The sequence below is a fragment of the Sapajus apella genome, unplaced genomic scaffold, assembly GCF_009761245.1.
Source record: "Sapajus apella isolate SASKATOON/1434 unplaced genomic scaffold, GSC_monkey_1.0 scaffold23, whole genome shotgun sequence".
In the NCBI taxonomy this organism is placed as follows: Eukaryota; Metazoa; Chordata; class Mammalia; order Primates; family Cebidae; genus Sapajus; species Sapajus apella.
In genome coordinates, this window is record NW_022436963.1 from 2,296,139 (window position 1) to 2,312,701 (window position 16,563).

At 42.7% G+C, this 16,563-nt stretch overlaps 1 protein-coding gene across 2 annotated transcripts in view; it reads left to right on the plus strand.

The window, feature by feature from the left end:
• Window positions 1–3,111: 3,111 nt before the first annotated feature.
• The window catches only part of DOCK3 (dedicator of cytokinesis 3), a 664,292-nt gene continuing 650,840 nt past the window's right edge, over window positions 3,112–16,563 (plus strand). The window contains exon 1 of one of the 2 annotated variants that reach the window (XM_032290004.1): window positions 3,112–3,490. In XM_032290004.1, coding sequence (XP_032145895.1) covers window positions 3,454–3,490 — 37 coding nt within the window. In that variant the 5' untranslated portion in view covers window positions 3,112–3,453. The remainder of the gene's footprint in view (window positions 3,491–16,563) is intronic. The other variant, XM_032290005.1, reaches the window with a different exon arrangement.

Sequence of the window (16,563 nt, forward strand, 5' to 3'; positions counted from 1 at the left end):
GCTGTCTGCATTTCTTGTAAATTATTTACAAAATTTGTTTGGTATAGGCTATTTTTAATAGCCACCAGTCTTAATGAATTTCCTGCAGAAAACTTGATTCCTTCCTTGCTCATTGAGTTGCAATTTATCATGTAAGGTAATGAGTTAAACCCAAAAGTAACAGTGATATGATAAGTCAAACTGTTTGGAGACTTCTTTGTTTCTTAGATAAATTGCTCTATCATGTTTATCTTTTATATAGCTACTCAAGAAGACATTGCAATGAATTTTTAATTAAAACTAGTATGTCTATAACAAATAAATTAACTCTAATTAATTAGATTTTCTGAGCTTGGAGATCTGTGACTTGCTGAGGTAAATATCTCACTTTTTCTACCAACCTATTTCATTATGGTCTCAGAAAACATGCAAGGAGATCATTCACTCTTGGCGTATGTTAAATTCATGTTAGGTGGTAGGTACTGTGTTAGTCTCTGAGTAGGGTAAAATAATTGAAGCACAATCCTTGTCACTGAAGAAAGAAACAGATGTTTGCCAATGTGAGAGGCAGACCCATTTGATCTCTTGGAGAAGGGTGGGATGAGTAAGTGCTACAGGAAAGGACATAATGGGTGCGAAAAATCCAGCAGAACTGAGGACAGTTGGGGAAGACTTCCTCAGGAAAGTCGCCCTGAGACAGCTCTTGGAGTGTGATGCAGATCTGTGGGTTTCAAGAGACGAGAGGACACGGCCTGAGGGACACTGTATGCAAAGGCCCAGCCAGAATCAGGCAATGGTCTGACGTTGGGATGGCCCTGGGGAATTCTGAGAAAGTAGTTTCCAGGAGTGACAGGGTCAGAACACAGACCTTTGGGTGCTGAGAATCAAATAAATTACATTGAAATAAAAGGATTTGGAGTGGATGATTCTCCTTTGTGGTCAGATGGAGAGAGGAGGAAGAGAGAGGGAATGGGGGAATGAGGGTACCAAAAGAACAGGTCTTCCTGGGACTGCAGGAGCCTGTGGAGCAAGGTCAGGATGAAAATGGGAGATGGGGACAATGATAGCTGGGGATCCTGAGAAATAGCAGGCAGTGAACATGGTAGTGGCGAGAACACAAAGAAGAGTGGTTGGAGAGGAGGGGAGGTTACTGTGCTGAGGGTCTTGATTTTCAGAAGCAAGCTGGAAGGCAGCTCATATGCTGGAAGGGTGCGCGTGCGGTGTGTTGAGTGGACTGGGAGCCTGAGGAAGGAAAGGACCACAGCAGATGGTAGGGGGATAAGAGAGCAGGTGCATGGTCCTGCTGAAGGTCAGTGTGTGCTATGCCCTTTTGCTTCAACTCACAAAAACAATCTAAATTTAGTACAAACAGCAAGAGTGTAAAAGTCCAGGCTTAGTAAACCCCTTCCTTCTCACTTTGGTCCCTTCTTCTCCCTTTCCTGGTTGGGTTTAATGCCCCTTCCACCCTGGATATAGTGTGCAATCATGGAGAATTTTCTTCATCTGGGAAAGCCATCATCTAAGATGGATTCAGACTGGGAGCATGAGTATAAACTTAGGAAAAACTGGCCTTTAGGCTCTGTGACTGTCATCACATACAGCAGACAAGGGAGTGAAATTAGAGGATGAAATGAGCTTTAAGGTTCTTCCTTGAAGGCCTGCGTAGAGCAGCCCCACTTGTTGAATAGCTCCCTGGAGAGAGTTTTGTAAGAATGCGACTTAATTCCACAGAATACTTTCATGGTGGCCACTGGGCAGGGGTCTATCTTTCCGGAACACTTACCTCTTTTGTTATGTTCTTGGACACCTCCGCCGCCCAGGAAAAGAAGTGTATCTAGCTATAGAGAAATTCTATCATTCACAGAATGGACATTTTCTGGGCAGGAGTGGGCAGCTATGATTAGTGAGGGGAGGAGCCTAAAGACTGGAAGGTGGGAAGTGGTGGCCATAACCTAGGGGAGCATAATCAGGCCTGAGAGGAGTTACCAATCATGACACTTTGAAAGAAGAATCAACAAGCTCTATTGATTACAAGGTATTCTTGTATTAGTCTGGAGCTTGCCTTCTGGGAGGCTTACAAGGGAAATAAGACAAACTGAACATAGCTCCAATTCCATACAAAGAAGGAAAGGAGCCTATGGGTCAGGGCAGGCTTCCTGGAGGTGAGGGGCTGAGCTGGGTTTTGAAGAGTTGGGGTGTCTGAGAGTGCTAGTGAAGGATGACACCAGGGTTTTGACTTAGAAGTGCTAGTGACAGAGATGAGTGAATCTGCGGGGATTAGAGTTGGGAACACATTGTGGTCCAAACATAGGTGGAAAGAAGTTCTGCAGTTCCTGGCCTTTGGTAAGTGGTTGACTTGGGGGCCACAGGGTGACATTTACAGGCATCAGAATGAATGGATTCATGAATGGATTCTTTGGGAGGAGAGAGAAGGTGAAAGTTTCCGGTAGGGGTCAGTACTCAGGGCTCCAAGGGAGGTAGACACCCAGGAGCAGCAGGGGCCGAGTCCCGGGTAGGAATCCCCAGGGCCCAGTGAAGTTCTCCTTACTAGCAAGGTGGCTGTGATTGTTCTGGTCCCAAACATTCGCCACTCAGGCCAACTCAGAGAAGCAAGAACCCAGGAGGTGTCAGCGGCCTCAGACCAAACGGCATCCGGGAGAGAGCGGCACGAGTGTACCCCACCTGGTTCCCTCGTGGCGAGTCCACCCTGCGGGCCCTGGGAATGCACAGGGTGGCTCCAGGGACCATTCCGACAGCACTGTGGGTGACACTGGGATGGGTCTGAAAATGGTGTCGTCTCCTCCTTCTCCAGATCTCCCCTCTCTGACCAGAAGGCTCGTGGCCATCTCCGGGCGCAGGAAGGAGGCACTGGAAGCGGAAGCGAGTGAGGATTCCCGATAGAGGGAGTCGCCCACCTGACCGGCCTCGTCCCCTCCTTAGTTTGCTGCAGCTGAGGGCACCAGATCGGGGGAGAAGCCTGCCCGGGGACAGCCAGTCCAATCGCCTCTGGCAGATTTCCCCCCGCTGCGCGCAGCAGCGGCTCGTGGATTCGCGCGCGGGCTCGGGACGGCGCGAGCCCGGGTGGCGCGAGCCCCTGCGCGGCAGGGAGTGGCGCATGCGCCGCCGTCCCGCGAGCCCGCTGGGGCGAGCCGAGCCGCGGCGGCGCCGGGAGCCAGGCGGCGGAGCTGTGAGGAAGCGAGCGGCGGCGCGGGAGCAGCGGCGACGGACAGGTGGCGAGCCCTCGCCCGCGCCGCCTGGGGCTGCTGGGCCACCCACGGATCCTCGCGGTCCAGACGTGGCGGGGGTGGCGGCAGCATCCCGTACGGCCTGTGAGGGATGCGCCGCCCACTGCCCCGCGCCGCCTGACCGCCCCCGCCTCGGCTCGCGGTGCGCCACAGCCTGGCCCGCGGCCGTCCCCGCCGCGTTGTCGCCCGGTCGCCGCGTCCGCGGGGCCGTACCCGGCCCGGCCCGGCCATGTGGACCCCCACGGAGGAGGAGAAATACGGCGTAGGTAGGTGAGGCTCCGGTCTGGCGGTGGCGGAGGTTCTGGGGGACGCGCCCACCTCTCGGCCACGCCTGGATTCGCACCCTCGTGCCCCCGCCCCTGCCCGCAGGCTGCGCGGCCTCTGCGCTGGGCGAGCGCGGGGTGGGGGCGGGTGCGGGGGTGGGCGCGGGTCTCTGTGTGCAGAGAGGGCGGCAGGGGGCGCTGGCGGTGCGGCCTTGGCAGGTGCGGCCCGCGGTCGGGGTGGGCAAGGCCCGGGCAGTTGCCTGAGGTTCCTGGTGTGGGCCACCGGGCAGTTTTACCCGAGAAGACAAATTCTGGGAATGTGTTTTCTTCGCTCCAAAAGCTCGATTTTAATGAGTTTCCGCACCTGAATTGATGAGCCCGATGGCTGTTTATTTTTGTACTGGAACCTTACAAGAAAACGGATGAAAAACGTTGACATCATTTTCCCAATTGAAAAATTTGGACATTTAATTGCAAATATTTGATCTGTTTTAATTTTTTTGCCTTTGGTATTAGAAATAATACTTTACAATGAGAAATGTTTTTGGACGTGTGTAAATGTTAAGTATTTTATAACATGGTTTTGTTTTTAAAAACTTGTTTTCAGATGAGAGACCCTATTCCTCTTAGAAACCCCTTTTTATCAGTTGTGTTAAACTCCAGAAGCTAAATAATTCTTACAATATTCAACTTCTTCAAAAAGAGTGTTCAGTAAAGTATTGAATGGTTTACTTTTGCAGTGTTAGTATTTTGTGGCAATTGCATGATAGAGTTAAACCTCATTGCATCACCTATCATCTTGTTTAGTTAGAAGCAGATTTAAAATGTTGAGTGTACAGGTTTTGTTTTTCCTAAACTCATAATGGAAAATTTTAGATAGGAAATCATTCTAAACATGATATTTTGTTTCCCATCTTTACTGCAATTTAATCAAGATGTAGTTCACAATTCACTACAAAATAACTTGAAACTGCAGTGGCAACGAATGTTTTGGAAAGCTATCAGGCAGGTTATCATGTGAAAATGGAATTTATTTAAATTTAAGGACCAGCAGAGAGGTCTTATATTCTAGTAGAAAATCTTGTTTTAAAAGGTAACTTTCTGAAACAATTAGCTATGCTAGGATGGTGGTGATAAAGGGAGCTCTAGTCCTAGAGTCTCTATTGAGAAGGAATTGGGAAATGATGTGAAGAGTTGGTATTCACCTCTGTGGACATTTTACTTCTTTTCTTAGAGTACTCCCTGAATACTGAGTTGATTTTGTGAAATGAGGAGTTGGTGGTTTATCTTCTCCATAACTCACTCCTAGAACTGCTTAACTAGAATAACAAGCAATTGATATGAGTGGTCAACTCTCCAGTGGCACCCTATGGTTGATTTTTTAGCGGGGGAGGAGCCCTTGAGTAGTGGACAAAGTGGAATCCAGAGTCCTAGCTTCTCTTTACTGGTGTTGTAGGCAAGTAATTTAACATCATTTTCTTAATGTATAAATTGGGGATAATGTTTACCTATCGTACAGGGTTGTGAAAGTGAAATGAGAACATACTGAATGCTTAATAAGCGTTAGTTTCTTTTTTCCCCTTAGTATTTAGACTAATAACACTAAGTGTGTTCGTTCTGAGACAGAGCCAATGCAAGGTAATCAAGATAGGTATATGTGAATCTCAAAGCCGTTAGATTTGGTGTGTGATTTACTCGGGAAGATGCAATGCAATTCTTGCATTCCTAGGACCGTGTGTTTAGCTTTAAAAAAATTGTTATTCCCTTTGGAGGGCCACAGCATTGGGCTCAGGGAAGGGCTTAAATGCTTGCTAAATGAGAGAGACAGTTGCACAGAAGGCATTTTCATAGCAGCTCTGGTTTAGTATCATTTACATGCCCTTTCTACTAAACCAAGCGACTCTCTCCCCTACTTATCTCACAGTCTTCTTCTACTGTCCCTTCCTTAGTTATGATCTAAAAGTTTTTCTGTAAATTGTTTAAAACTGAGGACACATTTTTTTTTTCATAAGGATGTTAGGGCTACACTTCTAGGCCTTTTCATAAAATCCACTTTATAAGGTAGCTTATACATTATGCTTATGAGAAAAGTAGTTAATTAAAATGGCATTTTGCTGCATCATTTAATTGCTATGAGGGCTAGCTTGAAAATGTAACCATTATCATTGTTCCTGTGAGAAAATGTTTTGAGTTTCAGCTTTGATTTTTATGACTAACTGGGAGTACAGATTTCTGTCTCTGTTTGTCAACCTATAATCAATTGTACAGCAAGGAGGGAAACCCCTTACACTTCACTTCCTACCGATTTGGAGAAATTTGTGGAAGGCCTCCTTTTGCCCTGATTTTAGTGAGGGAAGGAGTCCCCTGTTGCAGCAGTACAAAAGGTTTTTTTCCATTGCAGCTATTCATTTGTGTTTGAGATCCTGTAGTGTCTTATTCAATTTTTTATAATATAGGAATTCTGTACCAGTTATAACATGACTGAATTATTTGGTTTATTCATTTAGGATGAGGTGATGACTGAGCTCCCCTTTCCATTGTAATATTCTGTGAGTGACTTTAGGCAGTGGGGAGGACATTATCCTTTTCTGAGGGTCGATGATAAGCCTGTCAGTGTGCCAGGGACTCTCACTTAGGTAACCTCATGTCAATTCCCAGAGTAGTCTTAATGTTATCATTATCACACAGATGAAGAAACTGGATCCCAAACGTTGTTAATTTTTTTTTGTCCTTCAGCGATTGTATATTTCCCTTAATTTTCTTCTTGGTAGTGGGCAGTATTTTGTGATATACTTGACTGTCTTGCTCTCTTTCTCTGGTATTGTAAGGGACTGTTCTTTACTGAACTCGTTCACTCATGTTTTGACTTCTCATGTCTCTTTCCCTCTTAGAGAATCTCTGCTTTCTTTTCTGTTGCCATGAATGCTTGGAAAGTCCTGCATCCTTCCATTCTTTATTCTACCTTTCCAAGAAGTTTCCTGCTCTAAAGTGTATTAGGTGAGAAAAATCCAGCTATTTTTGTGAAACACCTGTCTTTCCCTATACTGACTGTACCCAAAGTACCAAAAGTAGAAAACGAAAGCCAAGAAAATACTTTCCTCACCCTCTAATAGCAGGAACAGCAAACACCAACAATTTTTAAAACAAGAATATTTGTAATTAAACTCCTTGAATAGAAAAGCAGTAAAGGTTTGAGTACGTGTGTATTAGTTTGACGTCTTAAAAATGGAAGCTGCTTCAGAAGGTTATCTTGTTTATACTGCTGCTGTCATGAGGCAGTTTTTTTTTTTTTTTGAGAGATGGGGTACTGCTCTTGTCACCCCCCAGGCTGGAATGCAGTGGCATGATCATAGTTGACTGCAGCCTTGAACTCCTGGGCTCAAGTGATCCTCCTGCCACAGTCTCCCAAGTAGTTGGGACTGCAGGTGTTTACCACCTTGCCTGGCTAATTTTGAAATGTTAATTAAAAAAATATTTTTTAGTGGTACAGTTTTGCTGTGTTGTCCAGGCTGGCCTCAAGCTGCTTGCTTCAAGCTGTCCTCCCACCTTGGCCTCCCGAGTCACCCTGTGATCACTGTGCCCAGCTATGGCAAATGTTTAAATAATTCAGAACATTTTTTGCTTATTTTTTCTTAATCCCTTTGAACAGAACATGAAAAAATGTTCATGTTACCAATCTGAAGATGTTATTTTAGTTTTGTAATATTATATTTATTTTTTCCTATTTAAAAAGTAATACACATTTTATGCATTACTTTTATCTAATTTCCTTTTGCTTGGGTTTCCACAGAAAGGGAAGAAAAGCACTTAAAAAAAGTCAAAAACAACAAAACCCTGAGTCCTTAAAAGAAACTTGTAAAGATACCGTGGTACAGGAAAAGAATCTGAAGGTGGGAGGGAATAGATCCTTGAAATCAGATCTGAAAGAACTAGTGTTCACAAAATTTGAGTAAATCTGTTGGCAAATGGACTAGAACTCCCCAAAATAGTCTGAAGGCAGTGTGCTCTTTAGTTATTAATTCAATAAGGGAAGCCCAACCTTTACAACCTCTGGAAGGTCCCCAATATCCCTTTAGAGGTAAAGACATCCACAAGGGGTAGGAAAGATACCTATCACTTTATTTTGTTCTGAAAAGTGAGGAAGTGCTTGATGTCTTATGTTTATGTTTACTGTTTATGGGGAACTCCCACATTCGTGATTCTACTTGAGCTTTACACTCTATCACCACCTCTCCCCTCTTTTTTAAACAGATGAGAAAGAAGCCTTATGTAAGAGAAATTAAGTGACTGATCTAAGGTACTTAAGTGCTGAGTTGAGATTTGAACCTAGGACTTTGAGATTCTAAGCTACAGATTGTTTTATTATATCATGTCCTCTGAAAGGAATTTGTCAGTAGTATATGCCTCTGGCTTGAAAGATGAGACATACTTAAGGAATTTTATTTCTGTATTGGACTTTTTTTTCTTTTCTTTGTCCTTTTTTTTAGACAGAGTCTTGCAGCGATGCCTATGGGGGAGTACAGTGGCACAATCTCGGCTCACTGCAACATCTACCTCCTGGGTTCAGGAGAGTCTCCTGTCTCAGCCTCCTGAGTAGCTGGGACTATAGGTACGCACCACCATGCCTGGCTAATTTTTTTGTATTTTTAGTAGAGACAGGGTTTCACCATATTGGTCAGGCTGGTCTCGAATTCCTGGCCTCAAGTGATCCACCTGCCTTGGCCTCTCAAAGTGCTGGGATTACAGGCATGAGCCACCGTACTTGGCTTTTTTTTTTTTTTTTTTTTTTTTTAAGACAGGGTCTTGCTTTGTGCATGCCCAGGCTAGTGTGCCATGGCATGATCATAGCTCACAGTAACCTTGAACTCCTGGGCTCAAGCTATCCTTTCCAGTAGCTAGGACAACAGGCCCACGCCACCACGCCCAGCTAATTTTTAAATTTTTTGTAGAGACTAGGTCTCACTATTTTGCTCAGGGTGGTCTTGAACTCCTGGTCTCAAGAGACCCTCCCTCCTTGGCCTCCCAAAGTGGCAGGTTTACAGGCATGAGCCACTGCGCCCAGCCTGCTGCCTACTTTTTAATGGGATTATTTGGTTTTGCTGTTGAGTTCCTTGTATGTTCTGCATATTAGTTCCTTATCAGATAAATAGTTTGCAAATATTTTCTCCTATTCTGTAGGTTGTCTGTTTACTCTGTTTCCTTTGCTGTGCAGAAGCTTTTAGTTTAATGTAGCCCCACTTGTCTTTTTTTGTTTTTGTTGCCTGTGCTTTTGAGGTCTTAGTCATAAAATCTTTGCCTAGATGAATGTCCTGAAGCATTTTCCCTATGTTTTCTTTTAGTAGATACATAGTTTTGGGTCTTATGTTAAAGTTTTTAATCATTTTAAGTCTGTTGAGTAGACTTCAGATTTCTAGTTCATTTTATCATGCAGTGTTAGAATATGCTTTAGAAACATTAAGCTAAATTGTAAACATGGCACCTATTTCTGTGTGGTATTATTAGACACATTCTGACGCACGACAGTCAAAAGAGTGGTCATTGAGGTTGAAAGTACTTTATCATCATACCATATTTTTACATTGGTGCTAAATTTTAATTTTTAATAGCTTGTATTTTGAGTCTTTGGATTTTTGTTTTTATTCTTTAAGAATGATCTGAAATTATTCCCAATATGTAAACATTATTGGATATGCTGTATTATGATTTGAATTCCAGTGTTACACTTTTAATGTAATGAACAAACCTGTTTATGATTATGCATTTAAGTGTCTTGCATACCCCCTCTTGACAGATTTTGCATGGAAAGCAAGTTTTTTTTTTTCACATAAAGGCTCTGGAAACCTTAAAAAATTTTTTTATACATTACCAAATTATTAAGCTGTGGCCTAAGTACCTGCAGTTGATTTACTGTATCACACCTTAGGATACTCTAGTAAAGATAATTACTATGTTGGGAAATTGTCATTCAGAAGCTTCCTGTTTTCCTGCTTATCTACAATGGATTAAAATCACATCCTCGTGCTTCAATCTGATTCTCCCTCTCCCTTTGGAACTCATTCATGAGCTCTTGCTAATAAGTGAGAACCAACATGATAGAAGAATTAGAGTGTGATAAAACAGAACTTGATAGTACTGTTTAGTGCGATACCTTCAACAGATATGTATTTGGCCTATATTCAAACATATCTATTGCCAGTGCCCTCACCACATTTTGGGTTAGTCCATTTTATTGTTAGCTGTATGAGAACATTCTTATTGAGTATAATAATGACTCCCTGTAGTTTCTTATAATTCCTTGTTCTGTGCTTGCATATGAATAACTTGCATCATAGCTCTTCAGTAAGTAATAAATTTTAGAACTCTAAGAAATCTTACAGATAATATGGTTTAAGGCCCTAGAGCTAAGACTAGTTGGAATAGCTAGCATTCATTGGGTGTGTTTATCATATGTCTAGTACTTTCATGTTATGGTTCAAATTTGCATGTTCAGCCTCATCCACTGACCTGTTTGTACTTTACCCTTTAGCCAAACTGAACTTCCCCAAGGTTCTTCTGTTTGTACTTAATTTAAAACTAGTGCTGCCATGTGCCAGGGTCGTTAAACACTTATTTGCTGCATCATGTCTTTGTTCATATTGTTCCTTCTACATAGAGTGCCTTTCCCCCATGTCTTCATTTCTTAAATTATTTCCAGCCTGCCAAGACTTCTCTCATATATTGTTATCTCTGTAAATCCTGTCCTAGGTTCTTGGCCCTACCCCTCTCTTTCTCTAACCAGATATATTTTATTCTGTATTAAATCTTGTTATACTTTGTGCTTTATAGTGTTACATTAACCTTATCCTCTTCCATTAAACTAATGTCTTTCCAACTTTTGACTATGACCTACAATAAGAAATACATTTAAAATTGTTATCTTTGTGCGCGGTGGCTTACTTATGTAATCCCAGCACTTTGGGAGGCCTAGTTGGGTGGATCACTTGAGATCAGGAGTTCGAGACCAGCCTGGTCAACATGGTGAAACCCTGTCTCCACTAAAAATATGAAAGTTAGCTGAATGCGGTGGTGTACCCTTCTAATCCTAGCTACTCGGGAGGCTGAGGCAGGAGAATCGCTTGAACCTAGGAAGGGGAGGTTGCAGTGAGCTGAGATCGCGCCACTGCACTCCAATCTGGGCGACAGAGTGAGACTCCATCTCAAAAAAAAAAAAATTGTTATTTTATATGTGTGTATTATGTGCATTTATTCATATGTATGAAAAAGTTAAAAGTTTAATGATATGGTACTTTTACTGTGTCCTTTGTGCAGTATATGCCAATATTTTCTGTTTATTTTTATTAAAAAATATTGGTGACAACTCAATTGATTTTGTGAGCCATAGTTTAAAAAAACATGCTTTAAAAGTAGGGATTATGGGGCCAGGTATGGTGGCTCACGCCTGTAATCCCAGCATTTTGCAAGGCCGAGGAGGATAGATCACGAGGTCAGGAGTTCAAGACCTGCCTGACCAACATGGTGAAACTGTGTCTCTACTAAAAATACAAAAATTAGCCAGGTGTGGTGATGTGTGCCTATAATCCCAGCTATTCAGGAAGCTGAGGCAGGAGAATCATGTGAACCCGGGAGGGGGAGGCTGCGGTTAGCCAAGACTGTGCCACTGCACTCCAGCCTAGGCAACAGAGCGAGACTCCATTAAAAAAAAATAAATAAAGAGAAGTAGGGATTATGTGATGCTTATCTTTGTTTGTTTGTTTTATGTTTTTGAGATGGAGCCATGCCCTGTCACCCCAGTATGGAGTGCAATGGCGCAATCTTGGCTCAGTGCAGCATCTGCCTCCCAGGTTCAAGCGATTCTTGTGCCTCAGCCTCCTGAGTAGCTGGGATTACAGGTGCATGCTACCACACTTGGCTAATTTTTGTGTTTTTAATAGAGATGGGATTTCACTGTGTGTTCCAGCCTAGTCTTGAACTCCTAATCTCAAGTGATCCTCCTAAAGTGTTGGGAGTACAGGCGTGAGCCACTGCACCCAGCCCGTCTTTGTATTCTTGGCAGATATACCTCAGACCCAGGCTGGTAGAAGGTTTTACACACACATATGTAGCATCAAATTGGACATGTTTGTTAATGTGGCATAAAGACTGACTTTCGGGCTGCCATTTCACACTGATTGCTCATATTGAATTTATAACAACTAAATTCTAGGTTTTATTTCATATGAACTGAAATCAAGCTATATCCCCTCCATCTTGAACTTCCGTGATTGATATTAAACAGAAATATAAAATTTTAGTTTTATTTTAAAAATATTTTATATTTCTGTTAACATTTTAACCACTGTATTTGGCTCATGAGTACAACCTGTCAAATCTTTTTGAAGCTTAATATGTGATTCAAGATTTTACCATCTTTTCTTTGAACCTTTACGCAATTGATAAGCGTGCCTTCTGTGTTTTTCCAAGTGGCTAATAAACAAGTGTGTAAACAAGGCCGGGTGCGGTGGCTCACGCATATAATCCCAGCACTTTGGGAGGCCGAGGCGGTTGGATCACAAGGTCAAGAGATTGAGACCATCCTGGTCAACATGGTGAAACCCCATTTCTCTACTAAAAATACAAAAATTAGCTGGGCATGGTGGCACATGCCTGTAGTCCCAGCTACTCGGAAGGCTAAGGCAGGAGAATTGCTTGAACCCAGGAGGCGGAGGTTGCGGTGAGCCAAGATTGCGCCATTGCACTCTAGCCTGGGTAACAAGAGCGAAACTCCATCTCAAAAAAAAAAAAAAAATGTGTGTGAACAAATAGTGTTTGCAGTGTTGTGATTTGGATGCAGACTATTTGTATGAACATTTTGTGATTGTGCCAGCTGTGCCACCTTTGTGAACTAGATAATGTTTGGGGTTAGGTTGGGCTCCTTAGCCTTAATTCATGGCTATGGTGTTTTAAGGGGGAAAGTTGCTGCTAAAAGGTCTGTGTGGACTTATTAAAGCATGGGGAGTGAGAAAGAAATATCAGCATTGGAAAGATATTAACTTCATTTTCATGTTCGTCTACAGGAGGCAGGGTGCTGCTAAACCTTTCTTGAGTTTTGTTTCTGAATTCCCCTTCCCTCCCCTGCCTTCCCCTCCCCACAATGGTGGCTCGCTCTGTCACCCAGTCTGGAATGCAGCGGTGCAATCTTGGCTCACCGCAACCTCTGCCTTCTGGGTTCAAGCGATTCTCCTGCCTCAGCCTCCCGAGTAGCTGGGACTACAGGCCCATGCCACCACACCCAGCTAACTTTTTTTTATTGTGTGTATTTTTAGTAGAGATGGGGTTTCACCATGTTGGCCAGGCAGGGCTTGAATTCCTGACCTCAAGTAATTTGCCTGCCTTGACCTCACAAAGAGCTGGGATGTGCCCAGGCTCTCTCCACATTTTCTACACTCTAGATATACTGGATAATTCACCCTTTTCCAGACGGGACTATAATGTTTCTACCTTTATTGCTGTACTCAGGGTGGTGTTATATCATTGGAATCCCATGATTCCCTTTCTCTGCTTGGGGAATGTCAATTGAAAAAAAGCTCAAACGTCATCTCTTTTTTATGCCTTTTCCAGCTCTGCCTGATATAAATAAGCATTGCTGCTTCTACTGCAGTTGGTACCAACCTCTAGTATGGCATTTATCCCTTTAGATCGTATTTAATTGCATCTCTATCTCAGGGACTGAGTTTCTTGAGGATAAGGAACTTTGTCTTCATGTTTGTATCATCAGGACCTAGTTCATAGTGAGTGACTGGTCAATGCTTAATTGAGAGTCCAACCTAGTGAAGAATTTTATTTTGCTTTATCAATCCTCACAGTATTTTAAAAGGCAGGCTGTAAATCTAATAATATTTGATTGTTAGAAATTTGTGACATCATGAGTATACTTCCTTTTTCTCTTGGCCTTTCTCTTTCTTGAGCCTATCAGAGAGATTTACTGCCTATGGCTAAGTTCAAATGACAGATTTTGAGTGGGAGCCTTAGGATTCCAGTATGAATCCCACTCTCTCACCTACAGTTTCACAGTCATCACAACAGTGATCCAGAACTCTTGCAGCAGGTAATTAGGATGCAGTTTGAACCTATCCCGACAATACCCCTTTTGTTTGACATCTTTAGGGAATGCTGTGTTTTAGATGAGTGACTTTTCCAGGGAACTCAAGGTTAAACCTTTAAGAGCACCAAGAAGATATTTTATCTATTTTTTTAGAATTTTTTCTAAAATATGACATATCTAGTCTTTTCTATACTGTGAATTCAATATCTTGAATACATTTGAGCTTTTTATTTTTCTATGTAACATTTCCTTCTGATTATATAAGATCTATGTCATTACAGAAATGTCAGTAAATGTAGAAAAACATACGAAAAGAACATAAGGGTGATCTCTTATTTTTGTTACCTAGATAACCCCTCTCAACGCATTAGCATAACTTTTTAGTTTTTTTTGTATATTCGTTTAAGTAGGCATTTAAAATAAATTTAGAACTATACTGCTTATATTGTTTTGCAATCTACTTTTAAGTCTGTCATACTTTGAACATGTTCTTATATCTGGATTCTTCACTCTTTTAAGACTGCTGTACTGTAATGCAGATTACAGTATACTTTACTTACTTTACTTACTATCCTTTACTTACTTTCCTACTTTTGAGCAGTTGGGTGTTTGAAATTAACTGTTGCCAAATTGTCCTCTAGGACAGTGAGGGTACTTGTTTTCTGCATCTTTGTTAGCATAGGGTATTATTTCCTCCACATACTTGCATTTTGAAAAATTTCAAAATTGATACATGCTTGAGAGGAGTAAATCCTCAAGCATGATAAAAGTAAAACGTCCCCTACTACCGCTTCTTTAGTATCAGTTGTTTAACTGAATTTCTAGTGATTTGACGTTATTAATACAAACAAGTGGTTATGACGGTTATGATGTTAATACAGGGATATTTGTTTCTTCCTCACTGACATCCATAGGAAAATTGTTAGTTCCAGTGAGTGTATGCTTCAGGATGAAGTTCTCATCAAAGCTCCATTATGGCGTGTCAAGTCACCACCTTGACACAAAAATCCTGAAATTATTCTATGAAAGCAGAACCCTTACTACCAAATTCTTTTTCTCCAGCGCTTAAAGGATGAAAGTTTTCTGCTGTCTTTGGAACTTTGTCTGCAAACAGCTCAAAGGTGACGTGGTCCAAGGGCTGTCTGTGGCCTAGAACATGGTGGGGTTGACCATGGCTGGTGGCAGGGAGGTCTAGCGGGCAGTGGCGCCTGCAAAGCCTTGCCCATTTTCTTTTTTTGAAATGGACTTTTGCTCTTGTTGCCCAGGTTGGGGTGCAATGGTGTGATCTTGGCTCACTGCAACCTCCACCTCCTGGGTTCAAGTGATTCTCCTGCCTCAGCCTCCTGAGTAGCTGGGATTATAAGCATGTGCCACCACTCCTGGCTAATTTGTATTTTTAGTAGAGATAGGGTTTCTCTAGGTCAGACAGGCTGGTCCCAAACTCCCGACTTCAGGTGATCTGCACACCTCGGCCTCCCAAAGTGTTGGGATTACAGGCGTGAGCCACCACGCCCAGCTGCCTTGCCCATTTTCTAATTGAGTTGTTTTTTTTTGTTGTTGTTGAGTTGTAGGAGTTCTTTATAGTTTTTTAATATTAATCCTTTATACAGTAGTCCCCAACCTTTTTGACACCAGGGACTGGTTTTGTGGAAGACAGTTTTTCCACAGACGGGATGGCTTCAGGATGATTCAAGTGCATTACATTTATTGTGTACTTTATTTCTATTTTTGTTACATTGTAATATATAATGAAATAATTTGACAACTCACCATAATGTAGAATCAGTGGGAGCCCTGAACTTGTTTTCCTGCGACTAGATGGTCCCATCTGGGGATGATGGAAGACAGTGACACCAGAAGTGTGTTGCTTATTTCCAGTCTGTACCTTAATCTCATTTTGGTTGCTCTCACTGCAGAAAACCCTGCTGCGCAAAGATAGGATGTTGGAAATGGAAGCAGGCTTTTCAGTGCTTTTCAGGCAATCTCAGGATATTCTGCCTTGACTTTAATCCAGAATGTATGGAGATTTGAAGTGATCCTAAACATACTATTATTATTATTTGAGACAGAATCTTACCTCCCGGGTTCAGGCAATTCTTCGGCCTCAGCCTCCCGAGTAGCTGGGGCTACAGATGTGTGCCACCACATCCAGCTAATTTTTGTATTTTTTAGTAGAGATGGGGTTTCACCATGTTGGCTAGGATGATCTCAATCTCTTGACCTCATGATCCATCCGCCTTGGCCTTCCAAAGTAATCACACCTGGGATTACAGATGTGAGCCACTGTGCCCGGCCCCAAACATACTATTAATGCTCCCATCATTTGTGATCTCAAGCAGTTGATCCTCTTCTACCATGGACAAAATTGATTCACCTGATTTATTCACAAATGGGTTGTGGATCCATTCCTTCTGAGTTTGGGGGTCTTTTGTGGTTGGGAAGTAATGCTCAGACTCTTTTGAAAGCTGAGATAGGTGATCACGCACCAGCTGGAAGAAAGAAGGCCCTAGCTGAGTCTCTTAAAATCTCTGCTGGCCAAGGGCGGTAGCTCACACCTATAATCCCAGCACTTTGGGAGGCTGAGGCGGGTGGATCACCTGAGGTCAGGAGTTTGAGACCAGCCTGGCCAATGTGGTGAAAACTATTGCTACTAAAAATACAAAAATTAGCTGGGTATGGTGGTGCACACCTGTAATCCCAGCTACTGGGGAGGCTGAGGCAGGAAAATCATTTGAACCTGGGAGATGGAGGCTGCAGTGAGCCGAGATTGTGCCACTGCATTCCAGCTTGGACAACCGAGTGAGACTCGGTCGTCAAACAAATAAACAAACAAATAAATAAAAGGCTGGGTGCAGTGGCTCATGCCTATAATTCCAGGACTTTGTGAGGCCAAGGTGGGTGGATCACTTGAGGTCAGGAGTTCAAGACCAGACTGGCCAACATGGTGAAACCCATCTCTACTAAAAATATAAAAAATTAGCTGGGCATAGTGGCG